At 40.1% G+C, this 14,760-nt stretch overlaps 1 protein-coding gene across 2 annotated transcripts in view; it reads left to right on the forward strand.

The window, feature by feature from the left end:
• Positions 1–2,632: 2,632 nt before the first annotated feature.
• Lbr (lamin B receptor) overlaps positions 2,633–14,760 on the forward strand; it is a 28,301-nt gene continuing 16,173 nt past the window's right edge. Inside the window, exons 1-6 of one of the 2 annotated variants that reach the window (XM_015483596.2) lie at positions 2,633–4,806; positions 5,443–5,621; positions 7,322–7,561; positions 11,104–11,187; positions 11,598–11,790; positions 13,026–13,222. In XM_015483596.2, the coding sequence (XP_015339082.1) occupies positions 5,457–5,621; positions 7,322–7,561; positions 11,104–11,187; positions 11,598–11,790; positions 13,026–13,222 (879 nt within the window). In that variant the 5' untranslated portion in view covers positions 2,633–4,806; positions 5,443–5,456. Of the gene's footprint in view, positions 4,807–4,892; positions 5,622–7,321; positions 7,562–11,103; positions 11,188–11,597; positions 11,791–13,025; positions 13,223–14,760 lie in introns of those variants that run through there. The other variant, XM_048809301.1, reaches the window with a different exon arrangement.

Here is a 14,760-nt window from a genome sequence, read left to right on the forward strand (position 1 = left end):
GAGAAAAATACATCAGTTCATTTATTTGAGAAAGTAGTCTAGATATTTACCTAATTTTTCACAGTCGGCTTTAGACCACTAACTAGAAATGAATAATAATTACTTCTTAGTTTCACTGATGTCAAAATCAGTTCTATTAAAAAAAAGGCTTTAGTAGATAATTTATAAGGTGTAATGTTAACTGACTTCAGTAATTTACAATCTTTTAACCTTATTTTTTTAATGATAAGACTTTATAAACTTAATGTTTAAAATGAAGTTTTCTTTAAATACATCTTCTTTTATTCATAATGGAAATGATCCAGGAAACATGTGCCTTAGGGGAAATCCCATGAAATCTTTTTTTCTGGGTAGAACATATGAGAAAAGCACTGGTTGGCTATTAGGAATAACATCTATCTAAGATCCCACAGCACTTTTGTTATTTATTGCAAAACTCAATGAGTAGAGTTTTGCAATATTTTACACTAAGAGTTTAGGCAACCTTAGGGGTTTGTCAAAATCCACAAAGGTTTTCTGCAGTGTACATTTCTGTAGCTCAGATTTTCATCGAGGGCAAATTCAATGACAATAATGACAATTGTGTCAGATCTAGTTCTCAGGAAGAGCTCTGATGAAATCATTCACAGCGGATGTGAAGGAAGGAGAAAGCTCGATGGCATTCTCTTTTTCTTCAGCAGTAAGCCTGGGGTTTTGTCGTTGTAACTGAGAACATGAGAGCTCTCTGTATTTTAAAGGATAGTGCTTCCAAAACAGAAATCCATTTACTAATATTTAGTAAGGGATATTAAGAAATACTTTGATTAAAACCACACTGCAAAACAGGGAACTTCAATGAACTTTTCTGAACTCTCAACCTCAAAGGAAGGAAACCAACTAACCAATAACGATAAGCTGTAGGGGAGGGAAAGGATCCATAACAGATTCTGAGTCAACAGTGTCACGACTCAGCGTCTTGAGGGTCAATTAAAACGAGGCTCGTGGGTTGCAGGTCAAGCGGCATTTCATTGTAAAAAGGTGGGAACTTCCTGTTCCATGCCCGAGTTTTTGAGAATTTCTACCAGATCTCAGCAGAACTCCCCTTAAAAACAGCGCCCTAGCGAGGCGTGGTGGCGAACGCCTATAATCTCAGTGACTCGGTGGGTAAAGCAGAAGGATCGTAAAGTTCGAGGCCAGTCTCAGCAATTCAGTGAGCCTCTCAGGAACTTAGCGAGATCCAGATGCAAAAAAAAAAAAAAAAAAAAAAAAAAAAGCCTGGAGATGTAGCGCATTAGCACAGTGCCCTGGGTTCAACCTCCAGTTAGCAAACAAACAAAGCCAAGCCCTCCGTGAGAGTCCTGCGAGTTGTCAGGAACGGTCGGACATACTTCACCACCCTTCCCTTCCACCACTGGCCCCGACAGCTTCGGCTCAGGTCTGTTTCTATCAAGGCGCAGGGAGTACCAAGACAAAAGAGCCCCTCGTGGCCTTCGGAGCCAAGCTCGGTCTAGAGGCTTCTGCGCGGTGAGAACACACGATATTTTGGAGAGAAGCACCGTGCAGCTCGGATCTTTAGTTACCGCTATGCGAACACATGGTTTTCGACCTAGTTTTTCTGTGTGTGTGTGCGTGTCTTTCGCGACGCCATCTCGCACTCCAAACCCTCTAGTGCGCATCGCCAGGAGGTTGTGCTGAGCGCCAAGAGGGAAAAGGGTGGAGAGTGCTTGGGATCCGTGGGCTGCGCCGGCGCCTGGGCGGCGGAGATAAGGCAGGGTAAACAGGCCTCGAGGCGCACAGGCGCGGACCCGCCCCAGACATACACCACCTACCCAGCCTCGCCGCGGGGCGGGGCTAGGANGGGACCCTTTGTCCCGCCCCGACGCGTCCGGCGTCTGGTCCCAGGGAGCTCCTCGAGACAGATAAGCGGGTGCTTGGCGCTCGTGCCCCTCGGGAGGCAGGAATGGCGCGGCGGCCCGGTAGGACCGGGAAGTTGGGTGCACAAGTTGGCTCTGCGTGGGGCGGGTTGTCACTGGCTTGGACAGTTGTGAACAGGACAATTTAATGACTTAAGGCGAGTTATAGGGCTTCACTTGAAAAACGTTGAATTCTGTCACCCGGACAGTCTGAAAAACAGGCATTTAGGCAGATTGGTATGCTCCTGCTAAAGCACGATCCTGCTTTTTCACATATTTAAGGCTTTAAAAATGTTCTTTTCATAGTGACAACAGACTTCGTACTTACAGTGGCTTAAGGGGCACTTAGTAAGCACTTGATTGTAGAGGGCCTTGTTCCAGGAGCTTCACCAAAGAGATTAGGAGGTCTGAAGAGGAGTCACAGTGCCTGGCCATTTTTGGGGAAGGACAAAGTAGTTAGGCAGGACCACTATGTGAACGACTCAGTGGTTCAGCCTGCAGCCAGTGTGCTCACTCACCTGCTGCGTGAGGCACTGCCCCTGGGCAAAGCCAGAGTGGACAGATTTCTTTGGACTCTGCACATTAACGCGTGTATGTCTGTAGTTACACACTGTAAAGAGAAGAGCAGTGGGACCCCTGGGTATCAAGTCCGGTTTAAGTTTAGTTTGGGCCGTTGTCTCGGGGGGAGGGAGGGGAAAGAATGAGTAGGAGGGAATGGTGAGTTGCCTTTGCGTATTACTTAGGGAAGATTGCATTACTAAAGGGAAGGTGGCATTTCTGTGGCATGGTTTAGCACGGGAGTACACCAAGGCCAGGGGTCCTGTTTGCATTTTACCTACTAAGCCTTCAGTGGGCTCAAGTATTGAAGGAGCGCTAACAAACTTCCTTTGAACTTCTTTTTCTCTGCTGCAGTTAGATTGATTTGGAAAAGTGAAGGAAAGATGACCAGAGACCCTTGTAACACTCATCAGTAGAGAATAGCAGCAGAGAATCCTCATCTTGATAAATAGTAACACACTGGAACTGAAATATGTGAGGATTCTAGTTCCAATTGACACTGAAGTTAGCCAGCATCTGGCTTAAAGAGAAAAGTCTGAGGGTCCGATCTCTGGTCTTTGAAGATTGAGGACACTAGGTAAACAATCTTTGCAAATGCTTTTGGCTGAAACCCTTGGAGGCCTATCTATGTATCTTGACTTTGTTAGGTAAGAGCTTAATGACACATACATATGCATAATGACCCATAGTGTCTTGGATCTTTTGTATCCTATTCTGGTTATTTCACTCTTGCAGGAGATTATATTAAGATATGATTTCATCATAGCACCACATTTGGCATTTGGGTGTGGATCTTGTGCAAAGTGTGGATGCCCATAATGTTTCTGTCTTTAACTTTTGGAAATTGATAGAAAAAAAACATTCTCCTAAGGAGCCTACTGGCTTCTTTTGTTTTCCCGACCACAATAAGAAAGACCACTGTCAAGCCTCAGTTTTCAATTAAGTCTTTTTGTGTGTGTGTGTGTGTGTGTGTGTGTGTGTAGTACCGGGGATGAACCGAGAGCCTTGTGCATGCTAAACACAAGCTCTCCTACTGAGCTACATTCTCAGCCCTGTTAAGTCTCTTGTTTTGTTTTAAATTAAGCTTAGAGACTCAAAAGATACCCACCAGATGTCCTAATTGAACTAAAAATATATATCTCATTGATAACAGAAAAACCTTTTTGGCGTTGACCTATATTCAGAATTGCACAGATGTTGTTAATATGGTATATACTAGGTACAATGGAAAAATGCCAATGAATGAAATTTTCAAAAGGGGCAGAAAGAATCTGTTCAAGTGTCTTTTTAAAATGCAGTCAGGTAGTCCCAAAGTCTTGAAAGTCCTGTTTCAAAAGTTTATAAAGTGTTCCTTTATGCGTACTTGCCCTTTTTCACCTTGGTTGACCAATGTAGGAGAACTACTACTAATAAAGAAGGTTTGACGAAGTGTGGTGGAGGGGGGCACAAGAGAAGAAGGAAGAAGGGCACATTTCCTTCCTCTTTTTTTTTTTTTTGTACTTGGAGGCTCTGAGCTCAGTGTTGAAATTGGCAAAGCTGCTGTTATCACCTTCCCTTTTTGTGCCCCTCCTCCTCTGCACAGGTGCCTCCCCCTTCCCAAGTGCCTTTTAGGTGACTCCTCAGCCAGAGCTGACTTCATTCCTAAAGCTTCTGGGTTCTTCTCCCCTCTCTAAGCTCAAACCTATTTATTATCTCAGAGATGCTATCTCAGGTATTAGGAAGAAAACAGTCTCTTTAATGTGCCAATTGACTGACATCCTCTAATCACCAGATAAGTACTTGCATTTTCTTTCATACCAATTTAGAGACAGTCTATCTAAACAAGTGAAGCTTGTTAAGTTTTTTCTCACATGATTAACAATGAAGAAATGTACTTAGGAAAGACTTTTTTTCTCAAAAGGGGTAAGTAATGCAACTTTCTGTTGCTGTTACTGTCAGGTAACAGCTCTTGTTAGAAGTCGGTGAAGAATATATATTTATGTGCTTGGATGATGTATTGAGAATTGCTTAGTTGGTGACACGAAGAGGGAGAGAACACATTTCTCTTGCTATCTTCATTTGGTGGTAGAGATGGGTCAGAAGCACTGGTCTTGTCATTGGAATTGTGAATCTGCTGCTCAGGGGATGGAGAAACATCACTATCTAGGAGCTGGAAGCTCCCAACCCTCAAGTGATATTTCAAAAAGAGGGGCAAAAAACAGCGATTCTTGAAGGTTGTGGTTTCTTGAAATGTAAATGAGACTTCATGGATGGTGTTTTGATGTAGTGGGAAAGAATGTTCTCACTGGGATTTTGATGTCTGCTGTAGTCTGAAGAGAGAGGAACTTGGATGAAGCCCAGGTCCATGCTGGTCTAGGTAGGTGATTGATGTGCAGTTACTTGTGATGCTTTTGGTCTTCAGTTCTAAGATTTGAACTTTATGAAATAAACCCCAAATTTACTCTCCATTGTAGATTTGGAATTATTTTTCCTTCTGTTGAGTAAGGTAATTTATTAAAAATGTAATTAAATGTATTCTTTAAACCTTTGAAAGATAATGCAGACTTACAAATCAGAAAATGTTTCCTTTGTAAGATCATGCCCTAATTTTTGATGACTGTAGGTGGATAGCATTTTGCATAGTAAAACTGTTTGGTGCCTGTTATGTGTTGTCATTATTAATCCTTAGTGTCAGTTACATGTATTACTGTGGTCAAGTCATCCTTTATGTAGTGATTCCAAATGAGATACAATGAAACTGAAAGGACAGCTTCTATGTTGTCCTGCTATTTCACTCACATTTTTGTGCCCTAGGACAAAACAGTTATCTACAAGCTTCAGTTTTCTCATCTTAAGGAGTTGTTACACTCTCTCCTTTGGAGGCCTTCTTGGCCCTAAAATCTTGACAAGCTAACAATTCTGGAAAGTTGTATTTTAGTGATCAACCTATGAAAAAAGACAAGTATAAGCATATCTATTGACTCAGTTTTTTTTTCTCTTTAAAATTGTTTAGACTAATTTTAGAAAATGCCAAGTAGGAAATTTGCCGACGGTGAAGTGGTAAGAGGTCGGTGGCCTGGGAGTTCACTTTATTATGAAGTAGAAATTCTGAGCCATGACGGCAAATCCCAGCTTTACACCGTCAAATACAAAGATGGAACTGAACTTGAATTGAAAGAGAGTGATATCAAGGTAAGAGCTCCTTTGGTTTGCCAGGAAGTGGGAATAACTATAGGTATGGTTTCTAAGTTCAGGGTAGCCTACCTGACTGTTGGGAGGTACATGATCAAACTCCTGCTTTGGGTCACATATTGTTTTTGGCCCTGGGAATGTATGAATGAGGCACAGGGCCTGGTTTCCAAGAAGCTGTAGGCTCCTGGGGAAGACATATCTTTACCTAGACCGTCTCTGGGTTTGATCCATTCTGAGGCTGGAGTTTTCCATGGGTGGTGTGAGTGTAGAAGGGTAGGGAAGGGCCCTGGGTTTCATGGGAGGCCTTCTGAGACCAACACCCAAGCTGTGTGCTAAGAACAAATGTAAAAAAACTCAAGTAATGTGGAGATGGCTTCTGCAGAAAGGGCTGCATACCAAAGGCTTGGCGGGTAGTAGGATTCACATGTGCCCAAGTGCCAGAAGGATGTGGCATTTGGGGGACAGAAGAAGGGTAGCAGGAGCCAGACTGGAGGAATTTTTAATATTCCATTCCAGGGGTTTGGACTTCATCCTAAACACTGAGGATGTCATCAGGAAAGTGACATTAATTAGATTTGAAACCGGTCTATGGCTTTTCCACCTATCTAGTGAGGACTCTGGCTTTAAAATAAATGATCCATTGGGTATAAATATTTATATCAGATGCCATAAAACTGGATTATTAGGACTCTAATAAAAAGATTACAAAGTTTTTATTAAAGTCCATAGACATGAAATGATTTTGTCAGAATGCTATAAAAATATCTATACATCTAGTCTGTTTTGTTGCAGATCAGTAACAAATAGTTTGGATCAATGGCCTGTGGACCACGCTTTGTTGCTCTAGTAAATATTTTAGGCTTAATAGGCCATGCAGTTTCTGCAGCTCCAGGCAGTATGGAAGGAAAAGGAAGTAGCTGTGTCCTAATAACACTTTATTTATGGACACTAAAATTTGAATTTCAGATAATTTTTATATCAGGAAATATTCTTTTTGATTTTGTTTGCAGTCATTTTAAGAGATGTAAAAGCCATTCTTAGAGCTCAAGAGCTACTACACACACCAAAAAAATGAGTGGTTTGTATTTGGCCTAAGGCCTAGCTTGCAGTCCCTTGGACTAGATCCCTAGGAGCAATGGAAGGGTGATTTGGAGTAGGTTAGTACAGGGTAAAACTGTGCCAAGTAATCTAAACTTGTATTTTGTCCTCAAGATCTACTTGTGTGTTTTAGTGGGATTAGTTTTTTGGTTGAATGCAATTTCTTTTGTCTTATCCTAGTTTTAATCAATGTCATTTATAACCTATTTCCACTTATTTATTTATTTGGTGACGCTGGGGATTGAACCCAAGGCCTTATGCATGTAAGGCAAGGACTCTACCAACTGAGCTCTATCCCCAGCCTTATAACCTATTTTTGAATATGTTATTGAGAATATATGCAGCTAATTGGGCAAACATTTGCATTTCATGGAAATACCTTCAAAGAACAGTTAAGGGTGAAGAGGCTGCATTTATATCATAAGAACTGGATCATTATTGCAGCATGTTTCTTGGTCCCATCCCACTGATTCTCAGATCCTGTGATCCCGTGGTGGCTTTAGAGTTAGTGGTAGCCTTTAATGGGCTTTGTTGTCCTCTTCTGGTTTGACTGTTTCTATTATGATTTGTGGTAAGATTTTTGCTGCCTTCTTCCCCTCTAGCCTTTAACATCCTTTAAGCAAAGGAAAAGTGGCTCAACTTCCAGTTCTCCCTCCAGACGCCGTGGGAGCCGGGGGAGCCGAGGGAGCCGCGGCAGCCGAGGCAGTAGGTCAAGATCACGCTCCAGATCCCCTGGTCGAACACCTAAGAATTCCCGAAGATCCGCCTCTGCTTCCCACCAGCCTGACATTAAGGAAACAAGGAGGGAAATTTTGGAAGTAAAATTGACTCCACTCATATTGGTACTTGTGTTTGTACTTACACATTATGTCATTGGTCCAAAATCCTGTCTCTTCCCTTTATGTAAATGTTTACTCAAATTATTTGCAGTTAATAATATTAAAATATTAGTGAGACATCAAGTCTAAGGTGATGACTGTGGAAGGTTGTATAGAAAACAAGTGTTTGGCATAGAAAATATGGTTCTTTCAAATATTTAAAAAAGAATGTTGTTAGGTTGTAAGAAGAGTTATTTGATATTATGGTCTTTATTTATTTAAATATTTTTTAGCTGTAGATGGACACAACATATCTATCTATCTATTTATTTATTTATGTGGTGCTGAGGATCGAACTCATGGCCTCATGCATGCAAGGCAAGTGCTCTACCACTGAGCCACACCCTAGCCTCCAATATTATGGTCTTTATAAAAGTAATGTTTAAATTTGAAATGGATATAGTTTTAACACTTTTTTTTGGGGGGGGTACCATGGATTGAACTCATAGGTGCTTAACTACTGAGCCACATCTCCAGCCCTTTTTAAAATTTTTTATTTGAGACAGGGTTTCACCAAGTTGCTTAGGGCCTCACTAAGTTGCTTATAGCCTTGCTAAATTGCTGAAGCTGTTTTTGAACTTGCAATCCTCCTGCCTCAGCCTCCTGAGTTGCTGGGATTACAGGTGTGCACCACCATGCCTGGCCAAAACTCAATACATGTTTACTAGTTCTTGTATGAAATGATGAGACAAAACCATGTTATAGAGGCATCTTCTTCCTCTCTCAGCATCATTATATTTGACCACTTTTCCTATTCAGAGATGATCATTTCAATGGAATGACTTTCAGAGTGTGTTTTTGGAAATATCAGGGTGTGTTGAGCCTGTAGACTTTATACAACGAATATTTTAATTGATAGACCAAGTAGAAAATATTTTAAGTAAAGAGTTACAGTAAAATTTATCTTATATTCCATTCACTTAATATTACCTCTTTTCTGCATAAGATGCACAGACTTTTAATAATGTTAAAGAACTAGACTATTTCCATACTGTTTTTTAGTCAGATTTTTAAATTTTTAAAGTACTGGTAGTAACTCTTTGGTGTTATTTTCCCACAACTTTTTTTTTGTATGATAAGTATGGATATACCATAAGTAATACAGGTGCAATGTAATTTTTAAGGTCAGTTTCCTTTTTTTTGGTATCAGGGAATTGAACCCAGGGATCCTTAACCACGGAGCCATCTCCCCAGGGTCTTCTTTTTAATACTTTTTTTAAAAATAACTTTTTTTTTTTTTTAATGTGGTGCTGAGAATCAAACCCAGTGCCTCACACATGTAGGCAGGCGCTCTACCACTGAGCCACAACCCCAGCCCCTTAATACCTTTTAAAATTTATTTATCTTTATGTGGTGCTGAGGATCGAACCCAGGGCCTCATATGTGCTAGGCAAGCACTCTACCAACTGAGCTACATCCCCAGCCCTCCCTAACCCTTTATATTTTTTATTTTGAGACATGTTCTCACTAAGTTGCTTAGGGGCTTGCTGAGGCTGGCTTTGAACTTGGGAGCCATTAGGATTATACACATGTGCTACCATGCTTGGCGTTCAGCTTCCTTTTTGGTAGTGTTTTCCTTCTATATCTTCACTATTATAAACAAGTATTTTTATATCTGATTACCTGTTTAGGGTAAATTCTTACAAGTGATACTGTTAGATCAGCTGTGTAGCACAGATTTTAGGCTTTTAATACTATGCCAGATTGCTTCAAGATAGTTTGTGCCATATCAGTAGTGTTTGAATGACCATTTTTCATATATATTTTTTATATATATATCTATGTTAATATGACTGTCCCGAGTCCACTCACTGTTCCGATTTGCATTTTGCTATTACTAGTGAGTCTGAACATTCTGGATCTTAGTGGCTGTCTTACCAGCCTGTTCACTCAGGGTAGAGAACATCCAGATGCCGCACACTGTTTATTTTTATTTTTTAAAAAAATATTTATATTTTAGGTTTTTTTTTAGGTGGACACAGTGTCTTTATTTTTTATTTTTATGTGGTGTTGAGGATCGAACCCAGGGCCTCACACATGCTAGGCAAGCGCTCTACCGCTGAACCACAATCCCAGTCCCCACCCCCCACATTGTTTTCTGTTACACTTTCGTTCTTAATATTTAGGGACTTACACTTTTGCTGTGTACTTTTCTAGTCCAGTGACATAAGAGCATACCTACCAGTAGAGCTCCTCACCAGGAGAGCCCTGGTCTACTGTGTGTAGTAGCCCTGGCTACTGTGTGTAGCTCAGCAGTAATTTGCCTCATTGTATTCAGTATTCCATCTCCATGAATCTTTTTGTTTAACTAAGAGAAGTAATTTGCAGTCAACAGAATTCAGAGCTGACTAGTGGTGTTACAGTATTATGTTTGTGGTTACTTTAGATTATATGTTGGATTTTTGAAAAACTGGGAAATTGAGAGTAGCTTTTAAGTGATTTTATTTGCTAAGTGGCTTAGTGGCACTTTAGTAAACTTAAGTATGTAGTGAATGTTATCATTGCTCAGGAAGAACTTGGTATTGTATTAAGACTTTACTTTGCCAACTGTTTTCCCCAAAGATATACTTGGATTTTTTGCGGGGGTTGGGGATTTATTAGTATAAAGGAGCAGAGTCACAGATTTCAGCTGCACATTGCCTGAAAAATCTTTTGTAAACTAAATCACATCCCCTGTTCAGTCTGATAAAAAATTTAAGAAGTTGAATTGAGAAAAGGGATGTGTAGAAAGGGGAAATTTAAGGTTAAGTAAATACTAATAGTGACATTCAGAAAATAGTCAGTTTGTAGGTTACTAGTAATAGTCTATGTATACCTACTGTTTTTTAATTTTCCATTATTGGCTATTTTGGGACAATGAATATATTTTTCCTCATTTTAAAAAATATCTTTATTTATGTTTGTTTATTTTTTTTTATGTGGTGCTGAGGACTGAACCCAGCCTCACACATGAGAGGAAAGCACTCTACCACTGAGCCACAACTCCAGCCCCTTTTCTTAAAATATTTTTTTAGTTGTAGATGGACACAAGACCTTTATTTTATTTTTTAAATTTTTATGTGGTGCCAGGGATCGAACCCAGTACCCTCATGCGTGCTAGGCAAGCAGTGCTCTACCACTGAGCCACAACCCCAGCCCCCTTTTTCCTCATTTTTTTAAACTGACCTGCTATGGAAATAATTTTCCAATTTTTCCTTTTATCTGCCCCTCACAACAGATATTAGAGTATTTGACAATGAAATTATAACTTACAGTCAAATTATATTTGAAAGGTGAAAGATCTGTGTACAGTTCTATTCCTTAAGGTCCAATCTTTTGAAAGTCTTCTAAACAATTTATTTTCCCTCTTCCTTTTTTACAAAAGGAGGCTGAAATTCTCTAGAATTAGAAATAAGCCTTTGACTTGTTTTATTGCTTGGTTTTTCAGCAGTAATTTGTGGGTTACCGTCATGTTTCTTTTAATAAGTCCCAGTTCTTTTGATTAAAATGTTTTATATTCAATGTAGAAGCCATTTGGAAATAGCATCAGCATATACAATGGGGAGCCCGAACACATTGAGAGGAATGATATACCTCGTAAAAACACACAGGTATGAAAATGTTCTCCTTCATACTGGATAATTTTTTTTTTCTTTGTTCAAGTGACATTCCCTCCAGAAGCACATTGGAAATCATAATATTTTATACTCTTGTACTACAGTTCCTAAAATTAAGAATGAATGTATTTTATTTTTTTAAAATATTTTTTTTAGTTTTAGGTGGACACAATATCTTTATTTATTTATGTTTTTATTTTTATGTGGTGCTGAGGATTGAACCCAGTGCCTCATGCATGCTAGGCGAGTGCTCTACCGCTGAGCCACAACCCCAGCCCCAAGAATGAATATATTTTAACAAATTTATTGAATATAGCTGTATTGAAATGTTAAATTAGTTAATGTAGTAGAATTTGTGGTCATTATTCACTATAGATATTTAATATTTTTTATTTTTTAATTAGGAAAGATTCATTTTGTCACAAGATGGTAGCTATATATCAACAGAATATAGTCTTCGTCCAAGAAGAGAAGAGATCAAATTAAAAGAAATAGATTCTAAGGAAGAAAAAGTTGTTACTAAAGGACCCACATCACCAAGAACCTTTGAAGTGACCACCCCACAGAAGAAGGACTTAGAGTTTGGAGGAGTACCTGGTAGGCATCAGTACTGGGCTTCGGGAAGGCTGCCGGTGGGTGAGTGGTAGTTGCTGTGAGGTGCTCTGGAAAGACTTCTCTCTGAAGAATTCTGCTGGTGGGAGAATGAGCAAGGTGGCAGGACTGGGCAAGAGCCTTCCAGAGGACAGCAAGTGCAAAGACCTGAGCTAGGAGCAGGGGAAAATGGAGTAGAAAGGATGTTGGTGTGGTTGTATTGAAATTTTCAGCAGTCTGTCCATAGATAGGTTTTGAGCAAAGAAATATAGTGCCGTTTCAAAGAAGTGATAAAGGAAGTTTGACCTGAGAACTATGTATAGGAAAGGTGATGATCGATTAGGGACAGAGAGCTCCTGATACTCAGACCCGATGGCAGGGCTTGACTTTGGCAGGAGCAGTGGGAACAAGCTGCAGACATGAAATGGGGTCATGATTCTACTTTACCTGCTAGACAGTTTCAAAATGAGGGTCAGAGATTTAAAGTGTGCAGAGCCTTGAGATCATTAAATAGATGGAACCGATGACATTTTATGAGCTAGTAGAAGAAAATACTTCTTGGCTAAATTGTTTAAAATCCTGTATGGTGCAATTGCTTTATATTTTATAACCCTTGGTCAACTGGTCTCTTAGAGATCGTGTCCAGCCATCACTTAATATCTGTGGGCACATTTCATGAATATATGAATGTAACAGTATTTTAGTTGTTTCAAATTTAGGGATATAAAGTCTTTTTGTTAGGATTAGACTGAATATTTTCAGATGTTCTGATCTTAAGTTTGCTAGTGTTTCATTTCTCTTGCTCTTAGAGTCCCTGGAGATTAAACATTTTAGAGCTTAATTTCTGAGGTGGGATTTAGCTTTGTACTCTTCTTGCTACTCTAATGTCAGTGGTTGCTTGCCTGTTGGAGGTGACAGGGAGAGATTAGGAGTTTCTGATGGTATGTTAGGAATTGATTTCAGACCATAAAGAAGCCCAAATGATTTTTTCTTTTTGAGTGGGGTGGGTACTGAGGATCGAACCCAGAGGCACTCTACCACTGAACTACATCCCCAGCCCTATTTCTTTTTTATTTTGCGCAGGGGCTCACTAAATTGCCTGGGCTGTCCTTGAACATTTGGTCCTCCTGTCTCAGCCTCCTGAGTCACTGGGATTTCAGGCATGTGCCATGGTGATTTTTAGACTAAATAAATAAACTGGATTGAAATTTGAACCTTTAATATTCACTAATTATTTGCAGGTGTGACCCTCATCATTCTTGGCCTGCCTGTCTTCCTCTTCCTGTTGCTGTTGATGTGTAAACAGAAAGATCCCAGTCTTCTGAATTTCCCCCCTCCTTTGCCAAATTTGTACGACTTATGGGAAACCAGAGTATGTGGAATCTACCTGCTATGGTTTTTTGTTCAAGCTCTGTTTTCCCTGTTGCCAATTGGGAAGGTAAGTTTTTGCTAGTAGAGCATAATATGGTGAGATTTTTCCAAACCTTTCTTTTATGTTTTCTAGACAATTTATACTAGTTTTAAGCTGTTGTTGGACATAGTCACCAAAACTTCCTTAGTTACTCCTGTGCTCTAGAATACTTGCTTATTAAATGGAGCTTTAAAAATCTGATTGAAATTTCCTGTGTAACTTTCCAAACCAAATAAAAAGAATAAGCTATTTTTCAAATTAGCCTGACTCTTGGTGGAGGGAGCTCAGAAAACAGTATTACCCTCAGTACATGTCATTCCAGGTGTGGCTTTTTAATTGATAGGCAGCTGAGCTCAATGGACTTTCTCTTTTACTTTTTTTAAGAAAAATAGGATGTTTTAATTTTTATCCCTTTCAGAAACTCACTGTCAAGGACATTTTATGTACTTTTCAAACTCATGTAATATCCTTGAAATTTGTTCCCATTGCTAAATGTAGCATTCTCTTCTTTCAGTAGAGTACTTGACTTAAATATATTTAAAGGAACATGAGATTCCCTAAGTAATAAATAATTTACTTAAGGATCTTATTCTTAGGGCTCTGCAAATTTGCCAAATGAAAACCAAAGGGGTGGTGAGTGCCAGTGCTGGGCTAGAGCTGCAGACTGAATGCTGTGGGCCCTCAGCTGTGCCAGTGAACCTTGAGTAAGGCTCTGCAGTCAAACTTAGATTAATTTAGGGAATGGCTAGTTTGAACTAGATGATGATTTATTAAGAAAAGCAGTTTCAGTGGTTAAAATTATGTATACACACACACACACACACACACACTGACCAAAGTGACGAAAAAGTACGTGTGTGTGTGTGTGTGTGTGTGTGTGTATTTTCACAGGCTAAGGCCTGACAGTATTTACTAAACACCTTTAATAGATAAGGACCATTTGACATTATTAGGTGGGGTTTGCTAATCCTGTGATCTCAGACAGTTTATGTGTTTCTGCTTTTGGATTCCTTTTGATAGCTAATGAAAGGCTACAGGCACATGATACTGTGTTAGCATTTTACATTTTAAAAGAGTCACTACATTTCTGAGTAGTTACTTTGGGGAGTACATTGTGGCTGTCCCTGGGCAAGTGGACGTTTTACTCATCTAGTTCAAGTGCTGTATTTCATGAGTACTTTGACTGTGGGAATCACTGTGCTGCGTGCTGTGAGTAATGCCAGGTAAAAAGATGAGAATGTTCCAGTCCGTGGAGTGTAAAGGACGATGGAAAAGCTCCGTAAACTCAACAAGCCAAAACAACCATTTACCTGTCTGACATTTTATTAGCAGACCCTAGCGGCCAGTTGCAGAAGAGAAGGGAGGAGAGAGAGGGAGAGGGAGAGGGAGGGGGAGGGGGAAGGGAGAGGGAGAGGGAGAGGAGGGGGAGAGGAGAGAGAGGGGGAGAGGAGGAGAGAGAGGGGGAGAGGAGGAGGAGAGAGGGGAGAGAGAGGAGAGGAGAGAGAGAGAGGAGGGGAGGAGGGAGGGAGGAGAGGAGGGAGGGGAGGAGGGAGGGAGGAGAGGAG

This window comes from Marmota marmota, unplaced genomic scaffold (assembly GCF_001458135.2).
Source record: "Marmota marmota marmota unplaced genomic scaffold, marMar, whole genome shotgun sequence".
Taxonomy (NCBI): domain Eukaryota; kingdom Metazoa; phylum Chordata; class Mammalia; order Rodentia; family Sciuridae; genus Marmota; species Marmota marmota.